The 22,045-nt window shown below is 41.9% G+C and overlaps 2 protein-coding genes across 5 annotated transcripts; one reads left to right on the top strand and one right to left on the bottom strand.

Annotated features, from left to right (window-relative positions):
* Nucleotides 1-982: 982 nt before the first annotated feature.
* Nucleotides 983-18,859, bottom strand: LOC139564516 (autophagy protein 5-like). 4 transcript variants are annotated; one of them, XM_071384103.1, is made up of 9 exons: nt 18,740-18,840; nt 18,548-18,645; nt 17,772-17,933; nt 17,330-17,457; nt 16,747-16,825; nt 13,907-14,069; nt 13,344-13,438; nt 7,374-7,491; nt 983-1,431 (listed from the first exon to the last, which is right to left on the bottom strand). In XM_071384103.1, exons 3-9 carry the CDS (start codon nt 17,877-17,879, stop codon nt 1,295-1,297), a joined length of 828 nt encoding a protein of 275 aa, XP_071240204.1. In that variant the 5' UTR covers nt 17,880-17,933; nt 18,548-18,645; nt 18,740-18,840; the 3' UTR covers nt 983-1,294. The 4 variants fall into 4 exon arrangements, with proteins under 4 accessions (XP_071240204.1, XP_071240205.1, XP_071240203.1 ...); XM_071384104.1 differs by having other exon boundaries at nt 17,772-17,929; XM_071384102.1 differs by lacking the exon at nt 18,548-18,645 and having other exon boundaries at nt 18,740-18,859.
* On the top strand, nt 18,829-21,259 carry LOC139564518 (dynactin subunit 3-like). The gene is made up of 7 exons (XM_071384106.1): nt 18,829-19,281; nt 19,605-19,689; nt 19,825-19,911; nt 20,045-20,128; nt 20,239-20,297; nt 20,412-20,471; nt 20,769-21,259. The coding sequence occupies exons 1-7, from the start codon at nt 19,180-19,182 to the stop codon at nt 20,853-20,855; spliced, it is 564 nt and encodes a 187-aa protein (XP_071240207.1). The 5' UTR covers nt 18,829-19,179; the 3' UTR covers nt 20,856-21,259.
* Nucleotides 21,260-22,045: the final 786 nt, after the last annotated feature.

Here is a 22,045-nt window from a genome sequence, read left to right as displayed (position 1 = left end):
TCTCAGGGGGGAGAATACTTATCAAGATATAGTAGTGTTAAATTTTTTTGTATTTTGTTAATGTTACAATTTTTCTTCCACTTTCACATTACAGAGTGTTTTGTGTAGATCATTGACCAAAAATGACAATGAAATCCATTTGAATCCCACTTTGTAACAACAAAATGTGTAAAAAGTACCCATACACACATGTACATACACACACGTATGCACATGCCTACCCCTTAGACAGTACCCCACGTCGAGCCCAGCCCTGACTCAGAGCTGTAAACTCGTCTATCCCATCCTCCTAGGCGGCGAATGAGGAAGCCTGACGTGCTTGGACAGGTGTGACATCACAAGTTTCCCTCCCCTTCGACTGTAACAACACACTCCAAATTACATGTCTGGCCCCGTCTCCCTTTGACACGAGACACGCAAGAGAGAAGACAGACAGGATTCCATTCGGACTCTTCACACCTTCCTCACCCCCTCCATGTCCCTCTAGGAGACTTTAAATGATGTCTCCAATTACAACACACAGACTCACACAACCCCAAGGCTTGGCATGGATACAGGAGTTTAGCGGTCTCATTAGTAGCAGGAGGAATTCCAATAGATAATTAGCTATGGAGATGAGAGAGCATCGGCAGTAAATGACACGAGAGAGAAAGAGGGGGAGGGAGGAAGAGAGAGAAGAAAGAAACAGGAAATACAGTGAGAGAGGAAGATGGGAGAATATACAGACAGAAAGAGAGCAAGAGACAAAGAATGAAGAAGTGAAGTGTCTTTAAAAATCCCCTTTCACTCCTCAGTGGCATACAGTACAAGTGTGTAAACTCAGTTGTGACTTCATGAACGTCCAGCCGTGTAGCTCATGATGTGACTCGGGAAAACTAAGGCGACTTCTGTTTGTAGAGGGTCCCACTAGGCATGTCTGGGCCCTGTCTCTTTCTCTAGGAGGAGGAAGAGGAGAGAAGAGGTGGTAAGCAGAATCTCCCTGCCTCTCTTTTTAAACAGATGAGCTCTCTTTCAGTTTGGCCTTCCACATTTTGGGCGGAACATCTTTCCCCAAACAGGTAAAGGTCCAAAAGAGACGGAGTGCGAAGGAGGAGAGGAAAAGAGAAGGAAAACAGAAAACGGTACATTTTCTCCTGGTGGGCTCCTTTTTGGGACAAGTTGAATGAGATGTCATCACACTGCGATTGCGTCACTCTTCGCCCCCAGTCACGTGGGTTTTCCTGCTCTCTAAAGAGTCCGTTCGGAGTTTGCAACTTTCCCAGTTGCCGGGTGTTACCAAACTTTGCCAGAGGTGTCAGTCGCTAGGCGTGGGTATGACGCTGATGTGGAGAAAGTTATCAGGGTGACTGAGGTGCTCGCTCAGCCACTGCAACGGGGTCTCCAGCAGGGGCTCAATCCCATGGATCACCACCTGGTAGTGCTTGGACTCGTCTGTATAAGGAGAGAGAGAAGGGAGACATGGAGGGAGAGGGATGGAGTATGAGCTTCAACTTAAAAATCCTTTTGACTGTGTGTCGGACTCCATATATTTATATTTCTACAAACAGAAATGCTAGGATTTTCTTTAAACAACACTAGTCATAGATTATAGTGTGGGAGTGTGTGTCTGTGTGCAAGCGATAGTTAAGTGAGTGTGTTTAAGTTGTCCCTCTCACCTCAGAATGACCGAAGCCTCTCGGCAAGCGACAGACAGATTAATCAATCACAGTGACCAGGCCTGACCCTGGGACTGACCACAAGTCACACAGCAAGACAAATGAGCCTCACTCACTCTGATGGCCCGACGAGGTGTGCACGTGTGTGTTTGTGTGTGTGTGAGTTAGTATGATCATCTGCATGCGTGAAAGATTGCCAGCAGGTAAACGTATCTGAATGGGTGTGAGTAAGTCTCAATGGGCATATGTTGTATGTGTGTACATTGATGTCTGTAAGTTACTGGTTTTACTCAAAGCAACAGTAGCCCCACCTACTTAGAGACACTGGGCCCCAGGTCACGACCTTTCACCCACTCATATCAGGGCACTGAGGGGAAGGGCGGGGTCAAAACAATAGAGGGGGCAGTAGCCAAGTCATGTAGGAGCTCAGTGTCTATATGACTACACACACATACACTGACCGCTTCTCCTTATACGGTACCAAAAAGATGCATACTGTTGCATGTACACGTAATATCTGAACGACCGTTACAATCGTTAGAAATATCTGTCTGAGTGAAGAATCGAGGGTTAGTAAGAAGCTCCTCAGGCACACCCACCACCTGCAGACTGGTATACAGTATGGATATACAGTGCCGTGAAAAAGTATTTGCCCCCTTTCTGATTTTCTCTATTTTTGCATATTTTTGATACTGAATGTTAACAGATCTTCAACTAAAACCTAATATTAGATAAAGGGAACCTGAGAAAACAAATAACTTTATTTAATTAACAATACCCCTGTGTTGAAAAAGTAATTGCTCCCTTATACTCAATAATTGGTTGTGCCATATTTAGCTGCAATGACTGCAACCAAATAGTTCCTGTAGTTGTTGATCAGTCTCTCATCGCTGTGAAGGAATTTTTGCCCACTCTTGCATGTAGAACTGCTTTAACTCAGTGACATTTGTGGGGTTTCAAGCATGAACTGCTCGTTTCAAGTCCTGCCACAACATCTCAATTGGGATTATTAGGTCTGGATTTTGACTAGAACATTCCAAATATGTTCTAGTATAAGGTTCTTACTGTGGAATGCAGTGTTCTACCTTTCACTAATCTGTCTATAGAACATTCTTCCAAGAGTCTTGATGATCATCCAGGCTCTTCCAGGTGCTTTTTGGCAGACTTGAGTCAACGTTTTGGATGAGATAGGTCCCATTATGATAGGGCAAAAACCAAACACTGCATTCCACAGTAAGAACCTCACACCAACAGTCAAGCATGGTGGTGGTAGTGTGATGGTTTGAGGATGCTTTGCTGCTTCAGGACCTGGATGACTTGCCTTCATTGAGGGAACCATGAATTCTGCTCTGTATCAGACAATTCTACAGGAGAATGTCAGGCCATCCGTCTACGAGCTGAAGCTGAAGCTGAAGCGCAGCTGGGTCATGCAGAAAGACAGTGATCCAAAACACACAATCAAGTCTACATGAAAATGGTTAAAAAGCAACAAATTTGGGCCTCCCGGGTGGCGCAGTGGTCTAGAGCACTGCATCGCAGTGCTATGCTGCGCCACCAGAGTCTGGGTTCGCGCCCAGGCTCTGTCGCAGCCGGCCGCGACCGGGAGGTCCGTGGGGCGACGCACAATTGGCTTAGCGTCGTCCGGGTTAGGGAGGGTTTGGCCGGTAGGGATATCCTTGTCTCATCGCGCTCCAGCGACTCCTGTGGCGGGCCGGGCGCAGTGCGCGCTAACTGAGGGGGGCGGGTGCACGGTGTTTCCTCCGACACATTGGTGCGGCTGGCTTCCGGGTTGGAGGCGCGCTGTGTTAAGAAGCAGTGCGGCTTGGTTGGGTTGTGCTTCGGAGGACGCATGACTTTCGACCTTCGTCTCTCCCGAGCCCGTACGGGAGTTGTAGCGATGAGACAAGATAGTAATTACTAGCGATTGGATACCACGAAAATTGGGGAGAAAAGGGGATAAAATTTATTAAAAAAAAAAAAAAAAAAAAAAAAAAAAGCAACAAATTTGAAGATTTGGAATGTTCTAGTCAAAGTCCAGACCTAATCCCAATTGAGATGTTGTGGCAGGACTTGAAACGAGCACTTCATGCTTGAAAACCCCACAAATGTCACTGAGTTAAAGCAGTTCTGCATGCAACAGTGGGCCAAAATTCCTCCACAGCGATGAGAGAGACTGATCAACAACTACAGGAAGTATTTGGTTGCAGTCATTGCAGTTAAAGGTGGCACAACCAGTTAGAGTGTCAGGGGGCAATTACTTTTCACACAGGGGAATTGGGTATTGCATAACTTTGTTAATTAAATTAATAAATGAAGTATACATTTTTTGTGTTATTTGTAAACTAATTTTCCCTTTGTCTAATATTAAGGCCTATTACAATGAAATAACTTGATCCCACTTTAAACCAACTACTGCTCTTGAGAAAATAAAACAATGCCTGCATTACCGATTGTGGCCTGTGTTCATGATGCCGTTCCAGCAATGTACATTTGAACATTTTAGTCATTTAGCAGATGCGCTCATCCAGAGCGACTTACAGGAGAAATTATGGTTAAGTGCCTTGCTCAAAGGCACATTGTCAGATTTTTCACCTAGTTGGCTCTAGGATTTCGAACCAGCGACCTTGCAGGGCCAACATTCTTAACCGCTGGGCTACCTTGCCGCCCTATGTACAGCCTATGATCACACATACGATCAATACACTCACAAGTACTAACATTCATACTGCAATAACACTTTCCCTCTCTCTTCCACATACTGTGCCCCTGGTGACAGTATCAGGAGCATGTGGGGGAGGAGGGGCGCTCCCCTGACACTCTCACTATGACACAAGGGAAATTCATCCCAAATATGCACAGCTTGAATATCTGCACACAGAATGTATGGTCTGGTAGGCCCTCTTATGGTTGTCATGTCTTTTTCAGAGGGCGGAGACCAACGTGATTAATCTGTATTTCTCCTCTGAAACGTTGTGAAAGCGCTGTGTCATAGTGGAAGGATCTTGAGTCCTCTAGATAGAATTATATTGCGTATTTTCCATGGATCCTTCTATACTGTGTCCTGAAGGCGTGGAATATTTCCTAGGTTTTTCTGGAATGTGACATAATATTAGGGTTCTTAGGAAGACTGACTGTTGTTTTCACATCTGAATCACACTGTGCTGCTGTGAGCCATTAACATGGGATGCGTTCCAAATGGAACCCCACTACTTTTGACCAGGGTCTTATGGGCGCTTTTCACAAGTTGCGCACTATTTAGGGAATAGGGTTCCATTTGGGATGCATACATGGCTGTTATATATTACTATGGTGTTTTGGGATTGGGGCCAATACAGTTGCTTTTGATTAATGTTAATGGCATTAATCAAAACACATAACTTTATTGACCCCAATCCCAAAACACTATAGCAATGTATAACTCCATAGCAACTTATTTCCAAAGAGGAATATTGACCAACATAGTTTGAATAAAAATAAAAGATGACAAATTTGCACACACACTGCGGTTGAGTATTGCAGTGACTAACAGTCAAGACATGTTTTGTTACTTAAGTATAGCCGAGTCCAATTTAAGAAGGCCACAACCCCATTCTTCCCTGCAGTGAGGCCAGCCAAGACTAAACAGTTACACCAGAACTCAACCAACACACTGGCCGGCCAATAAATATGTGTGTGTATGTTAGGGGGAACTGACAGGTATAAATCTATCAATAAATCTCTCTAGACCTGAAAAACATATTTGTCTTGTGATGTCTCATAAGAGTAATTTCCTTCAGCAAGTTAGTTTGTTTTTTCATGAATATACTCAACTGCATTTAAAAGAAACAACAGGGAAATTGAGTTTGCAGGTATACAATAAACAGACCGTAAGGTATTGACTTGGAGACCTCTGTCTCATTTCTGCCTCCCCCTACTCAACACCTAGCAACACCTCACACACCCACCGTCCCTCATATCAAACCAACCACTGAAACCCAGAACACCCCCGCTCTCTGAACAGTGAGACGGCCCGTTTGATGAGAAGAGACTGGATTCGCTATTGATTCTGACTGTGGTGTTCTGTGTGGGCGGATTGGCCAATAGTTTCACTCCTTTGTTCTGTGGGCTGTACCATGAATGAGTAAAATCAATAAGAGTGGTGTGTAGGCGAGTATTGTTGGCGCGTGGGCTTGTCAGTCGGGGGGATTTCTGCATTCTCCACTTATTAGAAATATCACCACAAAACCTGTTTTTCTTTATAAGAAACATGTCACATCTGTAAAGGACATGACGGGGGAATTCTCGGAAGGCTTCGACCCGCCAAGGCAACTCTTTCTGAGGCTTGTTCAATTGAATTTGTCCTGCGCCATACATGGGGAGAAACGTGTTACTGTTCAGACATATCTCTCTTGTCTGTCTCTAACCCAGTCAAACCATGTCTAATACCTTGGTCAAAACAAAGCGTTCGCAGACTTCAAAGCTGACCAACCGACTGCTAATCAGAATAAGATGTTGATGTTCGATTTTCCTGCGTGGGTGGAAGAACGTCGGTCCGGTCCGGTAACAGTACGACTCATCTGAGTATCATGCTGCCATATGCTGGGAATCCCCAGTTAATATAACCCCTGGTTACATGTTTCGTTGGGTTAGTTCAGTTTGATGGGTTTCGGGGTGCTTGAAGGACCATCAAGGCTTCCAGACAAAACAGAGGGGAATGTTTAAAAATGTTGGTTTGATGTTAGAAACATCAGTCGAGTGCTGAGACGTCCTTATCCGATAGGTCCTCACAAGGAATCGGGTACCAAGAATACGTCTGTGAACAATGCCGCCATTAGGCTGCCTGAGTAACCCCCCAGTCCCTCTAATCCAAACACACAGCTATAATCCCCCGCTATCACACACCCATCTCCCCAGCGAGGAAGAGGGAAACACAACAAACGACGGGAGACAAAGCAGCACTTTCACCTTTATCAAGCCAAGCCACCACCATCCTCAGAGGAGAGCAGAGAAGGAATTGAGAAAAGAGAGAAATGAATAAAAGAGATTATATAAGTACAGGAAGGGGATGAAAAGAAAATATAGTGATTCTTGATAAAGCAAGAGAGAGTGGGAGAGAAGGAGCGAGAAAGAGAAAGACATGTGAGGGAGGCAGACAGAGAGCGAAAAAGATAAAGGCAGGCAGGCAGACAGAGCAGTAGTAATTGTAGTGGTGCATTACTCCATGCAGGTGATTCTCCTGCAGGTCCTCTGTCTCACAGCTCCATTGTCTGCTTATCTACTTCCTCTGCACAGCCCTCCAGACACTACCTGTTTAGGCTGCCTCGCTCTCCATCGCTCCCTCTTCTCTACATGTAGCGCCGCTCCTCATTCCACTATGTATTTTCTTCCCCTCCCCCTCACTTTTCACTCTTTCACATGAGGGCAACTATTTTCCCTCCTCGACCCTCTCGTGTGTTTTATCTCTGAGCATTGATCTTGAAAAGTCCTCTTTTACTGTGTAAATAAAATAGACCTACATGGCTGATGTCTTCTATTCTCTGGCTTCCTGTGAGATGCAGAGCACCCTTTGAAAGCACAGTGAGGAAGAAACAGGTCTGCTTTCTCTTGTGGGACTGTGTGTGTTTACTGTGTGTGTGTGTGTGTGTGTGTGTGTGTGTTTACTGTGTGTGTGTGTGTGTAAGAAGTGTATGTAGTACAGGTGTAATTAGTGTTGTGCAATGTCTATGAGTAGGTAAGTACCGTCGTTGGATATGGCCACGGGGTACACCTCCTTCAGCAGATCCCCCAGCGTGTGTGTGTAGCCGTCGGTCGATATGGGGCGAAACAACTTCTGGATGAACGGCCTGTCACTCATCGTCTACATGGAGAGTGGGGAGAGGAATCAGAGCATTACAAAAAAATTACATACAGTGCCTCCGGGAAGTATTCACACCCCTTGATTTCCCCCACATTTCATTATGTTACAGCCTGAATTTAAAATTGATTAAATTGAGATTTAATGATCTACATGCAATATCCCACAATGTCAAAGTGGAATTTTGTTTTTATAATTTTTAACAAATTAAAAGCTGTAATGTCTTGAGTCAATAATTATTCAACCCCTTTGTTATGGCAAGCCTAAATACATTCAGGAGTAAAAATGTGCTTAAAAAGTCACATAATAAGTTGCATGGAATCACTGTGTGCAATAATAGTGTTAAATATGATTTTTAAATTGATTACCCCATCTCTGTACCCCACACATACAATTATCTGTAAGGTCCCTCAGTTGAGTAGTGAATTCAAGCACAGATTCAACCAGAAAGACCAGGGAGGTTTTCCAATGCCTTGCAAAGTAGGACACCTATTGGTAGATGGGTTCAAATAAAAAAAGGTGACACTGAATATCCTTTTGAGCCTGGCGAAGTTATTAATTAGGATTGGATGGTATATCAATACACCCAGTCACCACAAAGATAAAGGAGTCCTTCCCAACTCAGTTGCCGGAGAGGAAGGAAACCGCTCAGGGATTTCAGCATGAGGCCAATTGTGACTTTAAAACAGTTACAGAGTTTAATGGCTGTGATAGGAGAAAACTGAGGATGGATCAACAACATTATAGTTACTCCACAATACTAACCTAAATGACAGAGTCAAAAGAAGGAAGCCTGTACAGAAAAAAAATATTCCAAAACATGCATCCTGTTTGCAATAAGTTACTTAATTAATTACTCAAGTACTTTTATGCAATAGCTTGACAAAGCCACACAATAGCCCTAATGCAAGAACATAAAATGAAGTGCTTATTCTAGGCTACAAGTCATGACTCGATTATTTCTGGCGCAGACCCAAGCCCTCGGGAACTGCGCCCCAAATGAATATGCCATTAAATAAGCCAAAGTCTCTGACGATTCAATCACAGGCCACTCCAGTGATAAAAGTTAGGTGCAATACAGGGGAGGCTGGTGAGGTGAAATCGGAGGATGAGCTCATTGTAATGGCTTATAGGTCGTTATCAATAAAACGTCACAATACGTTCAATTTGGCTGCTGGGGGGCAAGGAAACCCACAGCTTCGCTAAAACCATTGACAACTATGTGCTGTTTTCAAGAGATTGTTAAATGTTATAACTATTTGGTTTTAATATCATCACCTCTTGAAGAACATAGAGCTACAAATTGTTCCATGCAAAACAATTGTGCACATTTAGCTCCATCATCAGAGTTACACAGCAAGTAACTGCATGCTTTTCGTGATCAGTAAACATCTATTGATCGTGTCATTTCAGATATGTGAGGGTAGCCTCATGATATCTCTCAATATTGTCTGCCATTAATTGGACATTGGAGTGATATAAAGTGAACTATACCTGACAAGTGTAAGTGGCTTAGGTTAATTTTCCCATCCTTTGCGGCTCTGACTGTCAAACAACAGAAGGGTGCATTTGCCGATGTACTGTTAGCTGATAATGTTTACTTTGCAAGCTACCAGTAAAAACTTTGTCCACTTGGCTAAACATATAGTGATAAGTAAACCTAATGTAGTTTTCCTCTCCAACTGCAGCGTAGACCTATCTAGTGAAGTTAGCTGACATTATCCCCTTTTTAACATTGTTTTTAATTGTTTAATTATGATTGTTGCTGACAGACATGACAGGCACTGAGGTAAAAAAATATATAAAAATATAATTGGCTAGCTAGCTAATAACAGATTACGTCAATATGGCTAGTTAACAAGCTAACTTTCAGTAGATAAACTAAATGGCTATATTTGCTTGCCATCTATAGTAGTGATGACAGTAGTCCGACTGACGACTTTACCAGCACGAGGGCTTGCCGATGTCAAGCTCTTTCCAAAAGCCCAATCTCTGATGATGCAATCTAAATGACACGTTGTTTGCTTAGCTAGCTAGTGCCATTTCAAATGGATAGGCTACCCTCACACATCTGAAATGACATGATCAATTGATGTTTAGTGATCATGAAAAACACGTTACTTGCTGTTTAACTCTGACGATAGAGCTAAATGTGCGCAATTGTTTTGTATGGAATAATCTAAAATGTCTAGTTCTGACTATTATTTTCTAGAGGTGATGATATTACAACTAAAAATGTATAACGTTTAACAATCCCTTGAAAATGGCATGCAGTTGTCAATGGTTTTAGTGGAACGAAATCAAACGCTCTGCACCGTTTAATTGATAACGACATATTGAAGACAAGAGTCCACCTACAGACACATCTAGTAAAATATTAAAAGTGGTGCTTCCTACCCAATCTCTGATCTGAGGGCACATGAGAAAGGTGCCGCTCGCTGGATATGGTCCAGAAGATCAGGTGTTCATACACGGACACCGGCGATCGGGTTGGCTATCAGTTCTGGGAAACCAGTTTGTCTATCAGTTCAGGGAAACCAGGGGCCTCCGAGGTGACAAACGGCGAGTCTGACACACAATAGCAACTAATCATGGGAGCTGTGAAAAGGAAACCAGCAACGGGAGGGTTCGGGTAACGGAGCTGTAACTAACACCGCCGGGCGCATGGTAGGGAAGGTGGCTCCAAAGGCGCGAAACTGGCTCTCGGGTTACCAGAAAGAGTGACTCACTGACAGGAATCGCAGAGTTTGTGCGGGATTATGCCGGGAGCTGGAGTGGAGAGAGTGCGATAAGTGACAGCTACTTCGTTGCATTTTTAAAAACCGCCATGAATAATTGACCCGGGTACCATACAAAGAGGGGGCCATTGATCCTGGAGAGAGGCGCGATACTCTTGGACGGTGACACTTTCTTTTCAGTTCGTGTGACACCAGAGCTAGCAGAGTACCACCTGGCGACACCCAAGAGCGATGCGTCATTAACTCTCCAATGATGAGAGGTCAGGTGAAAAGAGACTCGCTCTCCCTGACTGAAGCAAGCAAGGGAACTCAACCCATAGCCTAATTGCCGGTGTGGATTCAATTCGACTAATTGACAGTAAACTGGTGGCTGAGGTGCACAAACGTCAATCAATATAATAATAATTATTATTGGCCCGTGACATGAACGGGAAAAAGCGGTGAGGGAGTAGTGCCCTTCTCAAATGGAACAGTGATCTGCACCGCTCGGTCATGTTGTCAACAAGGCAGCATGGTGCATCGTCTAGAAACATATCTCTCTTTTTCATCAAATATATGTTTGAATTTTCAAACTAGATTTCGTTTTGAAGGCAGTTACTCCACGTGCTTAATTTAATCTAGTCTTGGCTACGTCACTTTTGTTTTGAGCCTACTTCACCGTGGGCTTTGAACGGGGCACCTGGCTCACCTCGCGGGAGCCAGCCCGGTCCAAAATGAATGCTATTCACTTTTCACCCGGTGCAAACTCCTCTCACTGGAGTAACCCGGCCCAGATAATCAAACCCCCTCACTGGGTGAGTCAGTTGGAGAGAAAGCACTGGCACTTTTCTCACTGAGCCCAAGACCTTCCACTGGGTAAATAAAAATTCCAAGTAGATTTTTTGGACCTCTCATTTTCCTCAACCACTGAGGCACCATGTAATGTACAGTATACATGTAGGCTACCTCTCGTGGAATTGGATGCCCTTACGTTAATGACTTTTTGCAAATCCAATCAGTTTTCCACGTTGATTCAACGTCATCACATTGATCTTTTGGGTTAAAATGACGTGGAAACAACGTTGATTCAACCAGTTTTTGCCCAGTGGGATTTTCATTTTACGCCAGATTTAGTGGCTTTGGCACTTTGTAACACACGCACGCACACGCAAAGACACAGATAAATCCATCCCTTCGAAATCTCTTCCCTTTTCAAAAAGGAGCACAGTCTAGCGGAAGTGAGTGCTTTGTTATTTAGAGTCAATGTTGTCATTAATTCTGTCTGCATCAAAGTAGCACATGTTATTTACACTAAAGCCCGCAATTTGTCGTCAGAGTGGGGCCTGCAGGTTGAAATATAGTCATCAATGATGACTACCGCATCCGGATGCGGATAGCTTTGTCCGCCGATGGTTTAGTTAACTTTGAAGTACACAATGCGTCTGTGGTTTTACAACCACTGTTTTATTATTGTGTTGGAACGTTTTATTATAGGCAAAATAAAAAACGCTTTGTTGAAGTGTGAAATGAGTTACATATGTACCTAGTTTTGGGACAACATCGGGAGTCTGTGTATTGTCTAACCAATACAGAGACTCCCAATGTTGTGTCCCAAAGCTAATTTGTACCAAGGGTTTGTTTAATTTTGCATGTATTTGTTTATGATAGCCATATATCCACGTGAAGGAATTGGCCACAATATTATAATTGAAGACTAGGCATTACATCACATTTTCCTGGAAGTGGCAAAAAATATTCATCATCTCATTTTGTGGTAACATTTTGTTTCCTTTACTAACTAAAAGTCAATATAGGCCAAGACGTTTTATAATGTTTTAGTCAACACTTGAATGATATATTTTATTGTTCTGTTTGGTAGTCTTTAATTTTGAATAGATTTATGATTGTAACATTCCAGTGAAAACATTGATGAGAGATTTTATGTGCATAAAGGCTGACATCTGTTATAACACAGCAGCAAAGCCCTGACAACCTACTCTGATTCCCCTGGAGAAATTTCCACATCAATCTATATTCAGCAATATATCACTAGAACCCCTTCACAACTGCCTCGTCCAAACATGCCTTCATTTGTTTATTCTTGTTGAGAAGAGATGGCTTCAAATACTATGGAATAAGGTAGGCAAAGCTATATACCAGTCGAGCTGATCCGAGGGCTTATTGAACGCAGTCTTGGGTAAAATCATGCCTGTTACAGGCGCACCGTATCCCCACGCAGTTTTCCTACACTATGGGATACACACGGCCTAATGTTTTCCAGACCTTCAGGGCGAGACACTGGTGCTTATTCATCTTTTTGAGGGAATTTCATTTGAGTCATTGATGGCGGGATCCCCTTTAGGAATTCACCTGTGCCCGCGTGCATCCCACTGTTTGGGCACACTTCATTTGAGTTGCCCACATCCAACTATAAACTTGTCAAACGAATTGCTCGCCAAGCACAGTCAGAAAAAACATTAGGCTAACACATTTGGAGTTTAATGGGTGGGTGATCTCTGGGAAAATATGAGGGTTTTTTGATTTATCTGCCGTTATCAAAAGAGTTTAACAAAATACAATTTTGGGGGGGAAAAGTTATTCGCTGAATATCTCCAGGAAATATTTTGCAACTGAGCACTTCTGTAGGGTTCTTTCTGTCACTGGATCACAATAAATTACAAGCTTACTAACAAATTAAAAGTTGCTCAACAGCAGCCCACTTTAAGCCATAGGACTTGGGCGGTATCCTATTCATGAAGAGCCTTACAAGTCCGTCATACAGCACCATCTACGGGACAGTTCAGGTACTAGACAATTAATTCATGATTGTGTTGATAAGCAGTTTGTGCAGCACATTTCAGTTTTTTTGTGTTTTTTGTGTACTATGTATTTTGTTTAAATCTTACTCTGATTTTCATATTCACTTAATGCTTTCTCATATTCCTAAAAGCACTATCATGTTCTATCTGCTTATCAGATGATAAAAGAGTATTCTTTCATTACTATGCATTGCCGTATTTGCGATCTGCCGTATTCTTTTGATTGCATCGATTACATCATCTATTAACAGTACCAGTGATGCCACACTGCAGGTCCCACTGGCTGTGATGTCGACAAGGCATGCATTAGCCCATTTACCAGGTATATCCTGAAGGGGATGTAGCGAAAGCCTCCCTCCTCTGTGGGGTATTCCATCAGCTTACGGTTCATGGCCCAGAACTGGTCAAACTTATCTGAGGAACACAACACAACTACATTTACATACAAACTGTCCCCATCTCCTTTTATGTTTTTAAACCAGCTCTACAAGGCTTCTGAAACTCTGTTAACCTGTCTTGGTTTCTAACTCCCCTCCCCTCTATCTCACTTTCACACAATTTTAGCTTTTGAAATATTTCATATCTGTTTTCTCTTCTGGGTGGAGTTGTAACTGTCTCTTTCTCTCTCTGTTTTGGTTATGGAAGCCACCCAAAATAGTATATTTTGGTAAGTGAGAAGAGAAAAAACTTTGCAGCTGAGGCAAAGACAATGTTCAGAGAGTGTGGGTGGCGTGGTTTTGACTGGTTGGCTTGGGGGTGTGTAAGTTGTTGAGTAGAGGGGAAAAATAAGGGTACCGAGTCCCAAAGTCAATACTTACGTGTGTGTGTGTGTGTGTGTGTGTGTGTGTGTGTGTGTGTGTGTGTGTGTGTGTGTGGCCTCACCGTTCTGCAGGCCCATCCACAGCTGCTTGTGGTCTTTCTTCTGCATGTCGTTGATGACCTGGCTCTTGTGTTTGAGTGCATCCGCCTCCTTGATGCTGGACATGAAGTGGGCCTCGATCACAGAGTTAGAGGGGCAGTGGAGCAGGTCACGCTCTGGGAAATTCTACCTCAGAGAAACCACACAGGCAGGACTGCTTTTTAATAGAGGTTGACTGATTAAATCAGTATGGTCGATTAATTAGGGCCGATTTCATAAAAATCGGTAATCAGCATTTTTGGACGCCGATTATGGCCGATTACATTGCACTCCACGAGGAGACTGCGTTGCAGGCTGACCACCTGTTACGTGAGTGCAGCAAGGAGCCAAGGTAAGTTGCTAGCTAACATTAAACTTATCTTATAAAAAACAATCAATCTTCACATAATCACTAGTTAATTACACATGGTTGATGATATTACTAGTTTAACTAGCTTGTCCTGCGTTGCAAATAATCAATGCAGTGCCTGTTAATTTATCATTGAATCACAGCCTACTTCGCCAAACGGGTGATTTAACAAGCGCATTCGCGAAAAAAGCACTGTCGTTGCACCAATGTACCTAACCATAAACATCAATGCCTTTCTTAAAATCAATACACAAGTATATATTTTTAAACCCGCATATTTAGTTAAAATAAATTAATGTTAGCAGGCAATATTAACTATTGAAATTGTGTCAATTCTCTTGCGTTCTGTGCAAGCAGTGTCAGGGTATATGCAGCAGTTTGGGCCGCCTGGCTCATTGCGAACTGTGTGAAGACCATTTCTTCCTAACAAAGACCGTAAATAATTAGCCAGAATTTTACATAATTATGACATAACATTGAAGGTTGTGCAATGTAACAGCAATATTTAGACTTATGGATGCCACCCGTTAGATAAAATACGGAACGGTTCCGTTCTGATAGTTTCCGGATTTGACCATATTAATGACCTAAGGTTCGTATTTCTGTGTGTTTATTATATTATAATTAAGTCTATGATTTGATATTTGATAGAGCAGTCTGACTGAGCGGTGGTAGCAGGCTCGTAAGCATTCGTAAGCATTCATTCAAACAGCACTTTCCTGCGTTTGCCAGCAGTTCTTCGCAATGCTTGAAGCATAGCGCTGTTTATGACTTCAAGCCTATCAACTCCCGAGATTAGGCTGGCAAAACTATAGTGCCTATAAGAACATCCAATAGTCAAAGGTATATGAAAAACAAATGGTATAGAGAGAAATAGTCCTATAATTCCTATGATAACTACAACCTAAAACTTCTTAACTGGGAATATTGAAAACTCATGTTAAAAGGAACCACCAGCTTTCATATGTTCTCATGTTCTGAGCAAGGAACTTAAACGTTAGCTTTCTTACATGGCACATATTGCACTTTTACTTTCTTCTCCAACACTGTGTTTTTGCATTATTTAAACCAAATTTAACATGTTTCATTATTTATTTGAGACGAAATAGATTTTTTAAATGTGTTATATTAAGTTAAAATAAAAAAGTGTTCATTCAGTATTGTTGTAATTATCATTATTACACACACATATATATATAAAAAATATATATATATATATAATAATAAAAAATATATATATATATTTTTTTTAAACGGGCGATTAATCGGTATCAGCTTTTTTTTGGTAATCCAATAATCGGTATCATCATTGAAAAATCATAATCGGTCGACCTCTAGATTTTTAGCATTGTATACCAGGGGTTGGAACCGGTTCAGGGAAAAGAACCGAAAACCGGAAAATAACATTTTTCAAAGAACAAAAGTGATCCATACTGTTTCGGAACAGACACATAATTTTAAAAGCATGGGAACCGGTTAATAACGTAATTATTATAAGTTCCAGGCATTTTTTTCTAGTCCCACTACAAAACACAACAAAGCCCTCACTCTGTCACTCAGAAACATATTCCAGTGTCTACCTGGAAGCTGAAAATCTTTGCCTGTGCGTGTTTAGGCTACCTGCCCCTCCCCCTCTGAAGCATAGGCGACTAACTGTACTGACGTTACAAGCTTGCTTCAGAAGATAGGGAGAGAGATTTTTAATTAGCAAGAGAAAAATGTGTAAACTTTTTCAATGCTAGTTAAGGGTACTATAGGCCTAATTATCATGTTTCACATTGGATTTATTAACTACAAAAAGGTAAGACATGTTTTAAATTCTGGTGCCGCTCTGCACACACAAGCTTGTTAACTTGCCATCTCAAGCTTGTTAGATAGCTAGCTCAAAGGACATTCAAAGTTCCTCCATAGAAGACGCTCCTCCTAGGTATAATTCTGTGAACCTAATTCATATAATGCATGTCATAACAAGATGCCCAGCGCTTCACGCCGCCTCCTCAACCGTCTCTCGCTCTCTCCACACCCTCAAAATGGTTGTCACATCTTGCGCCATAGGCTACACTCGTCTGTCCATCATGCATGTAAACAACTAGCTTATCATGCATGTAAACAACTACCTTGTCGCACTGATTGGTGAAGTAATTTAATGAGCAAAATGTTTTAAAAATATATATGTTTCACAGGTTAAAAAAGGAACAGAAAGGAACTAAATAAACCTGTACTTTTTTTTGGTTTGAACCGGTTAAGAACTTTATTTTTCAGGTCGGAACAGTGGAACGAAACGGGGGGAAAAAGTGGTTCTATTCAGAACGAAACAAGTGGAAAATTATTTTGGTTCCAACCCCTGCTATATACAGGCCAGCATCTGGAGGATTCTACATTTGGAGCAGCAAATATACTTGCTGCTCCAAATGTACTGTGTTAACTTGCTGAAAAACAAATTCTGTGTTGTACCTTAAAGTGCACAGTGATGCTCCAGGGCAGGGCAGTGTTGGAGGCATGCAGGTCAAACAGTAATCCAATTGGATAGTGCCTGCAATGAATAAACACAGCCACATCAGTTGAGAAAACATGTCACCAGAGCTTCATTCTTGTCCAACTCTGAATCATAATGAGTTATCCTCTCCTTCACCTTGGGCTGGATCTTAGGTAACCGATTAATACGTTTTAGAGAAAATAATTTAAATCAACCTCTTATTTACCCAAAGGTCTGAGTTAAATGTGTATGTCACTTTAAGATTAGGACTCATGTCCAACCAAATGTCCAACACTTGTTTTGGGCTGCCACCTGGTGCCTGAAATGTAAGACTGCAGATAATTGGTATGTAGTCTCCTCATTGATGATGATAGGAGGCGAGTTGATATGCTTAATTCTGATCTCTAAACTATTTACTTTACTCTACTGCTGTGCTAGGACACTTGTTTCTATGGAGGGGCACAGGGAATTCTAACCATTATATTCACTAGTAGTTGTTAAAACAAGTGAATAATTGACAACACACATAGTGCTCGCAGTCCTAATTTAAAGCTCACCCACCATTTGAGTGAGGTTCCCTCGAAATCAAACCACATCTCCTCTACGTCCTCTGGCTTCATGACCTTCAGGAAGTGCTTTTTCACCTTGTCTGTGACCAGAGTCAGGTAGCTCACCCTTGGCAAGAGGAGCTGAGGAGAGAACAGCAGAGGTGGAGAAGTGAGGGGCTCAATCTAGGTTCCCGCAAGAGTTAACTAGATCTATGTCCATTGCACATGAGGTTGGTCACACCTTAATTGGGGAGAACAGGCTCATGGAATGGCTGGAGAGGAATGGTATCAAATACATGGTTTCCAAGTGTTTGAAGCCATTCTATTTGCTCCGTTACAGCCATTATTATGAGCCATCCTCCCCTCAGCAGCCTCCACTGGCATTGTCCGGCAAAGCAACATCAGTTTAAACTTTTTTATATATATAGTACTAGTCTGCATAATGTCACACTTACATAGAAGGGTTCGGCCTCTCTCTCTGTGATCTCATCCTGGTAAAGTGTGAAGCAGGTCGGAATCCGACCAAACCAAACATCTCGCAGCACGTCCTTGTCATCTGCCATCCTCCCGTCGCACCCAGTGGCACATAAAGGAAGTACTCTCTAGCTACAAACTACCTGTCATCAACAGATTAAAGGGTCAATCTTGGATTGGTACATTCATTTTGGGACTTTTAAATTAATGTTATATACCCATTGATTTTTGAAGAGTTTAATTGATCAATTCCTCATGAGTTTAATTGTTAACTGTCGTAACCCACCAGAACCAAAAATATGAGCGTGTTTTACTTGTTTTTTTGTAAACTAACCCTGCATAACCTCACAACATAACATGGCTAAAACTATAATTATCTGTCTATGAGTGACAGTGACCGTCTATGAGTGACCGTTGTTTGAACTCCAGATTTTGCACCAATGACAGTCTGTCTCATATGAGAGAGTACACCAGAATGGTAACATTCGAAAGCTCTCTACGGAACGTGTCAATCAAGCTCTCTTTGGAACCAGTCAATCACAGCTCTGCAAAGAGTTCGAATCTTACCACATTTTGTGAACACACAACTTCAACTAGCCAGCGTTAGGCTAGTGGAGAAATACAACGTGCTAGTTAGCTAACGTGTTAGCTAGACACTGTAACTATCTAGCCACGACTTCACTGGTGGTGAGGAATAAGATTACATTTAACATAGCTAATTAAGCAATGGTGTATTTGTTACTTTGCAACGACTTACATGTAAATTATTCTGTATTGACTTGCTAGCTAGCCAACTAGCTAGATAGCTGCGTATGCTACCTAGCCTCACTGGCACCGGCAGGAATAGTAGCGAGGCTGTGGGCACATTTGAAAGTTTGCCCTAAACAAGTGGTAGGACAAGGAGCAGATCATTACTAAAAGTTGAGACAAATGATGAACAACATCTTACTTTTCTAGAGCGGTTGTAACCAGCTGCGATTAAGGAAGAGGGCCGTGGTGGTGTTGTCATTCGCCTGTCAAGGGAAAAAAGCAAGGAAATCCCCCTTTTCCCCGACGAGGTGTAACCTGCAGTATAGAGTGGCATCCAGCGTTCATTGTAGTGTATTACAATAATCATGTCGAAATGGTTCTATTCAGTGCAAAGATGACCTATAAAGTTGTTGGTTAGTGACGACAATTTTGATTCGCCTAGTAATCGATAAGTAATTTTGTAGTTATTGGTAGTTTCATTTACAGCTTGCAAACCACTGAAGTTTTCTTTAAGGACAACAAATATGGCGCCTTTCACGGTCCGTAGATTTTTTGCTATGACGCAATAATTGTGCGTCGTCGCCTGTTGGACGTCAGTACAACGATCAAAATCCATTTGTTGTGCTCCCTGAATCAAGAATGGATAGGAAATTTGAAGTTGATAACCTCGAAACGCGTCTTGAGACGCTGGAAAGTCGTATATACGGTGAAAAAAGGAACAAGGGAGGGAAACCCGTGAAGGTTTGACAATAATATTTTATATTAAAAATGCAGAATAGCGATTCAACTGGCTGCTAGCTTTGGCTAGCTAGTTAGCGAACGCCCTTTTTGCACACTGACTGTCTTTATACAATCAATGCTTAGAAATCAATATTATGGAAAATGTGTGAAGAACAGCTATGCCAGGGCATTCCGACTAAGTTAGCTACAATCCAATATTTTAATGTCGAGTGAGTAATTGCTAACTAGATAGCTACATAACTCAATGCCAGCACGGCAATAACACGGTTTATTTTCACAAGTTTTGCTTTTTAGTTTATCATATAATGCACTCTGTTCCTTAGTGCGCGGATTCCCTCTCCAGAATTCAGGCCGCCCTTGCAAACACTGCAAATAAGAGGGAACGAGTGAAGATTCTACACAAAAAGAGTGAGTGACATCTTAGACAACACAACTGTGTGACTTGGATGGGACACATTATTACCAGGACAATCACAAAGGAAGGTCAATTGTGATTATATTTCCCACATAGTATATATTCTATAACCTTTGTTCTTTGTACAGTTGAGGATCTGCTGAAGTATCTGGACCCTCAGTTCACTGACCACATCACTGTTCCTGATGCCATGAAGCTGGAATTCATCCTTGCTGGTAAGAGTTTTTCATTTAAAATATGTGAGTAAATATTGCCAAATTTGGTCCTGCATCATGGTGATTGAGTAGGCCTCCGACGTATGGATATGTGCCTCCAGTCTCAAACTCATGCACTTGTTTCTCCCCACAGAGGAAGACTTCCTCCTTTCCCAGGCCACCCTTCTGGAGCAGGTCAGCAACCTCCAGCCACTATTGGACAGCAACTACATCAGAGGTCAGTGCGAGGGAATTTAAGTACCATTACAATATGGTCTGTGAAGTGATGATGGGTTAAATAGTGTTTGTTATGTTGAATGCAACTTATTGTAAAGTTCTTATTCACAGATGTGCCAGAGCATGCCACTAAGCTACAGCGTTTGTCTCAGATTCACATCAAAGAGCAGGTATGAACCCCCCCCCCCTCTTTTCTTGATTTTGTCTTTCCTCACAAGACACGCTAGATTGACTTTTGTGAATTACGGTATCTTATGGACACCATTCTTGTCATTTTCCCAAAGGACCAAACTGAGGCCCAGTCCCTAGAGGTGAAGAAGCTGTTTGAGGAGTATAACAAAATGGTACCTTTCCTTCATTATAATAGCAAATAATAGGATTATTTAAGTGAATAAATAACACTGATCAAGCCAGGGGAAAATGTATCTGAGGTTAGCTAGTGAAACTGTGTCGAGTACATTGGCTGTCTAGTCTCCTGACCTCCTCGGTCAGATGACTAAGCGTGAGTGGTTGCTAAAAGTAATTACCTAGATTGTGTTTTCTGTCAAGTCATGTTGAACTCTGAGAAATGTCTAGTCTGTGCTAATGGAATGAACTGCCCGGCCCACCAAATTATCTTTGAACCTTGACCTCTGTGGTAGATGTTCCTGCTGTCCAAGCAGTTCACCCAGTGGGATGAGAGCCTGCGGAAAGTGGAGGAGGCAAAGGGAATCCGTCAAGTGGAGTAGCGATTATGTCCAGTGATGACTGTTATGACAATGTCACGGCATGATGTCACCCGTGTGTCAAGTGTCCGATATGCACCTTAATGTAACTTGCTGGATATTATTGTTATTTATTTACAGCTACATCTAGAGACATTTGCATAGCTTTAAAAATATATATATATCCTCTTTGTACATTTATTCAACATAGAATGTACCCATGCATTCCAACTCTACAACACTGCTCTAGGCAGTCACAAGACACTGCTTTTTTTCTGGGTCGCTTGACAGTAGAAGAGCATAGAGAAGAATTTGCACACTAACTTAATTCTTCTTCCACAAAGTCTTGGTTTTAAATGGTTTTATATCAGACAGCACGACCACAAATGTAAAGTAATTGCAATAAAATCCATACTATTCAACCTGAACTATTTGGTTTATTTCTGTTTGTGCAAGACTTTGTTCAATATATTGTTATAAAAGAACTAATGTCCGAAACTTAAACTGTGCCTGAGAGTATTTTTCTGATGTTTGCATTTAATTACAGGTATTTCAAAAACCATATCTATGACTAAGAAGAGAAGACGTTTTACAATCGGAGATACAATTGATCGATTGTAAAACGTCTTTTTAGTCAAGGTAGGTTTCCATCCAATTTGCGACAGATTTTAATGCGAACTTCTAAAATCTGCATTAAATAGTATGCGCATTTTCCCACCAGAGATGTGTTTCCATGAAAAGTATTTATTGCGGATAAAAGCCTGTGCGTAATCACGTAGTGGACATAAATTACGTTTATTGTAAAATGTCCATGTACCGAATGAAAAATACAAGTTCACTGGGTTTCCATTTTCAATTCTATTGGTGGTTTTGTCAGAAACTGTTGCGTTATATAGCAAATGTGCCCACTGGGCTTGGCACGTGCGCTTTAGCCAACTGCTCAACAGCTGCGTTTAGGCTACCTACATTATGAGATTATTATGTCACCAGAATAAGACCCTCAATATGTTTTGGAAAGGAGCATCAAGCTCATCACGTGCACTCACCACCCTGTTAAATTCATAATTTATTTTATCTGTAGCCTAAAACGGCATGGTTTCCCGAGTCGTAGTGGGACCACACAACATATCATCGCGTGACTCCAAGTTTACTTCGATATGATCGTTAGTATATCAATATTTGCTCATAAAGAGATCTCCACCGCAATTTCTCAC

The sequence above is a fragment of the Salvelinus alpinus genome, chromosome 35, assembly GCF_045679555.1.
Source record: "Salvelinus alpinus chromosome 35, SLU_Salpinus.1, whole genome shotgun sequence".
Taxonomy (NCBI): domain Eukaryota; kingdom Metazoa; phylum Chordata; class Actinopteri; order Salmoniformes; family Salmonidae; genus Salvelinus; species Salvelinus alpinus.
This window is presented reverse-complemented; position numbering and strand designations above follow the sequence as displayed.

What these genes read in the sequence shown, in the direction of transcription:
- LOC139564516 (XM_071384102.1), bottom strand. Translation starts at nt 17,879, where the DNA reads ATGGCAGATGACAAGGACGTGCTGCGAGATGTTTGGTTTGGTCGGATT. An exon ending in GAGGGAACCTCACTCAAATG is followed by an intron (nt 16,826 to 17,329) that starts GTGGGTGAGCTT and finishes TATTCATTGCAG; the next exon opens with GCACTATCCAATTGGATTAC. An exon ending in TCCCCTTCAGGATATACCTG is followed by an intron (nt 7,492 to 13,343) that starts GTAAATGGGCTA and finishes CTCTCCATGTAG; the next exon opens with ACGATGAGTGACAGGCCGTT.
- LOC139564518 (XM_071384106.1), top strand. Translation starts at nt 19,180, where the DNA reads ATGGATAGGAAATTTGAAGTTGATAACCTCGAAACGCGTCTTGAGACG. An exon ending in AGGGAGGGAAACCCGTGAAG is followed by an intron (nt 19,282 to 19,604) that starts GTTTGACAATAA and finishes TCTGTTCCTTAG; the next exon opens with TGCGCGGATTCCCTCTCCAG. An exon ending in GCTGGAATTCATCCTTGCTG is followed by an intron (nt 19,912 to 20,044) that starts GTAAGAGTTTTT and finishes TTCTCCCCACAG; the next exon opens with AGGAAGACTTCCTCCTTTCC.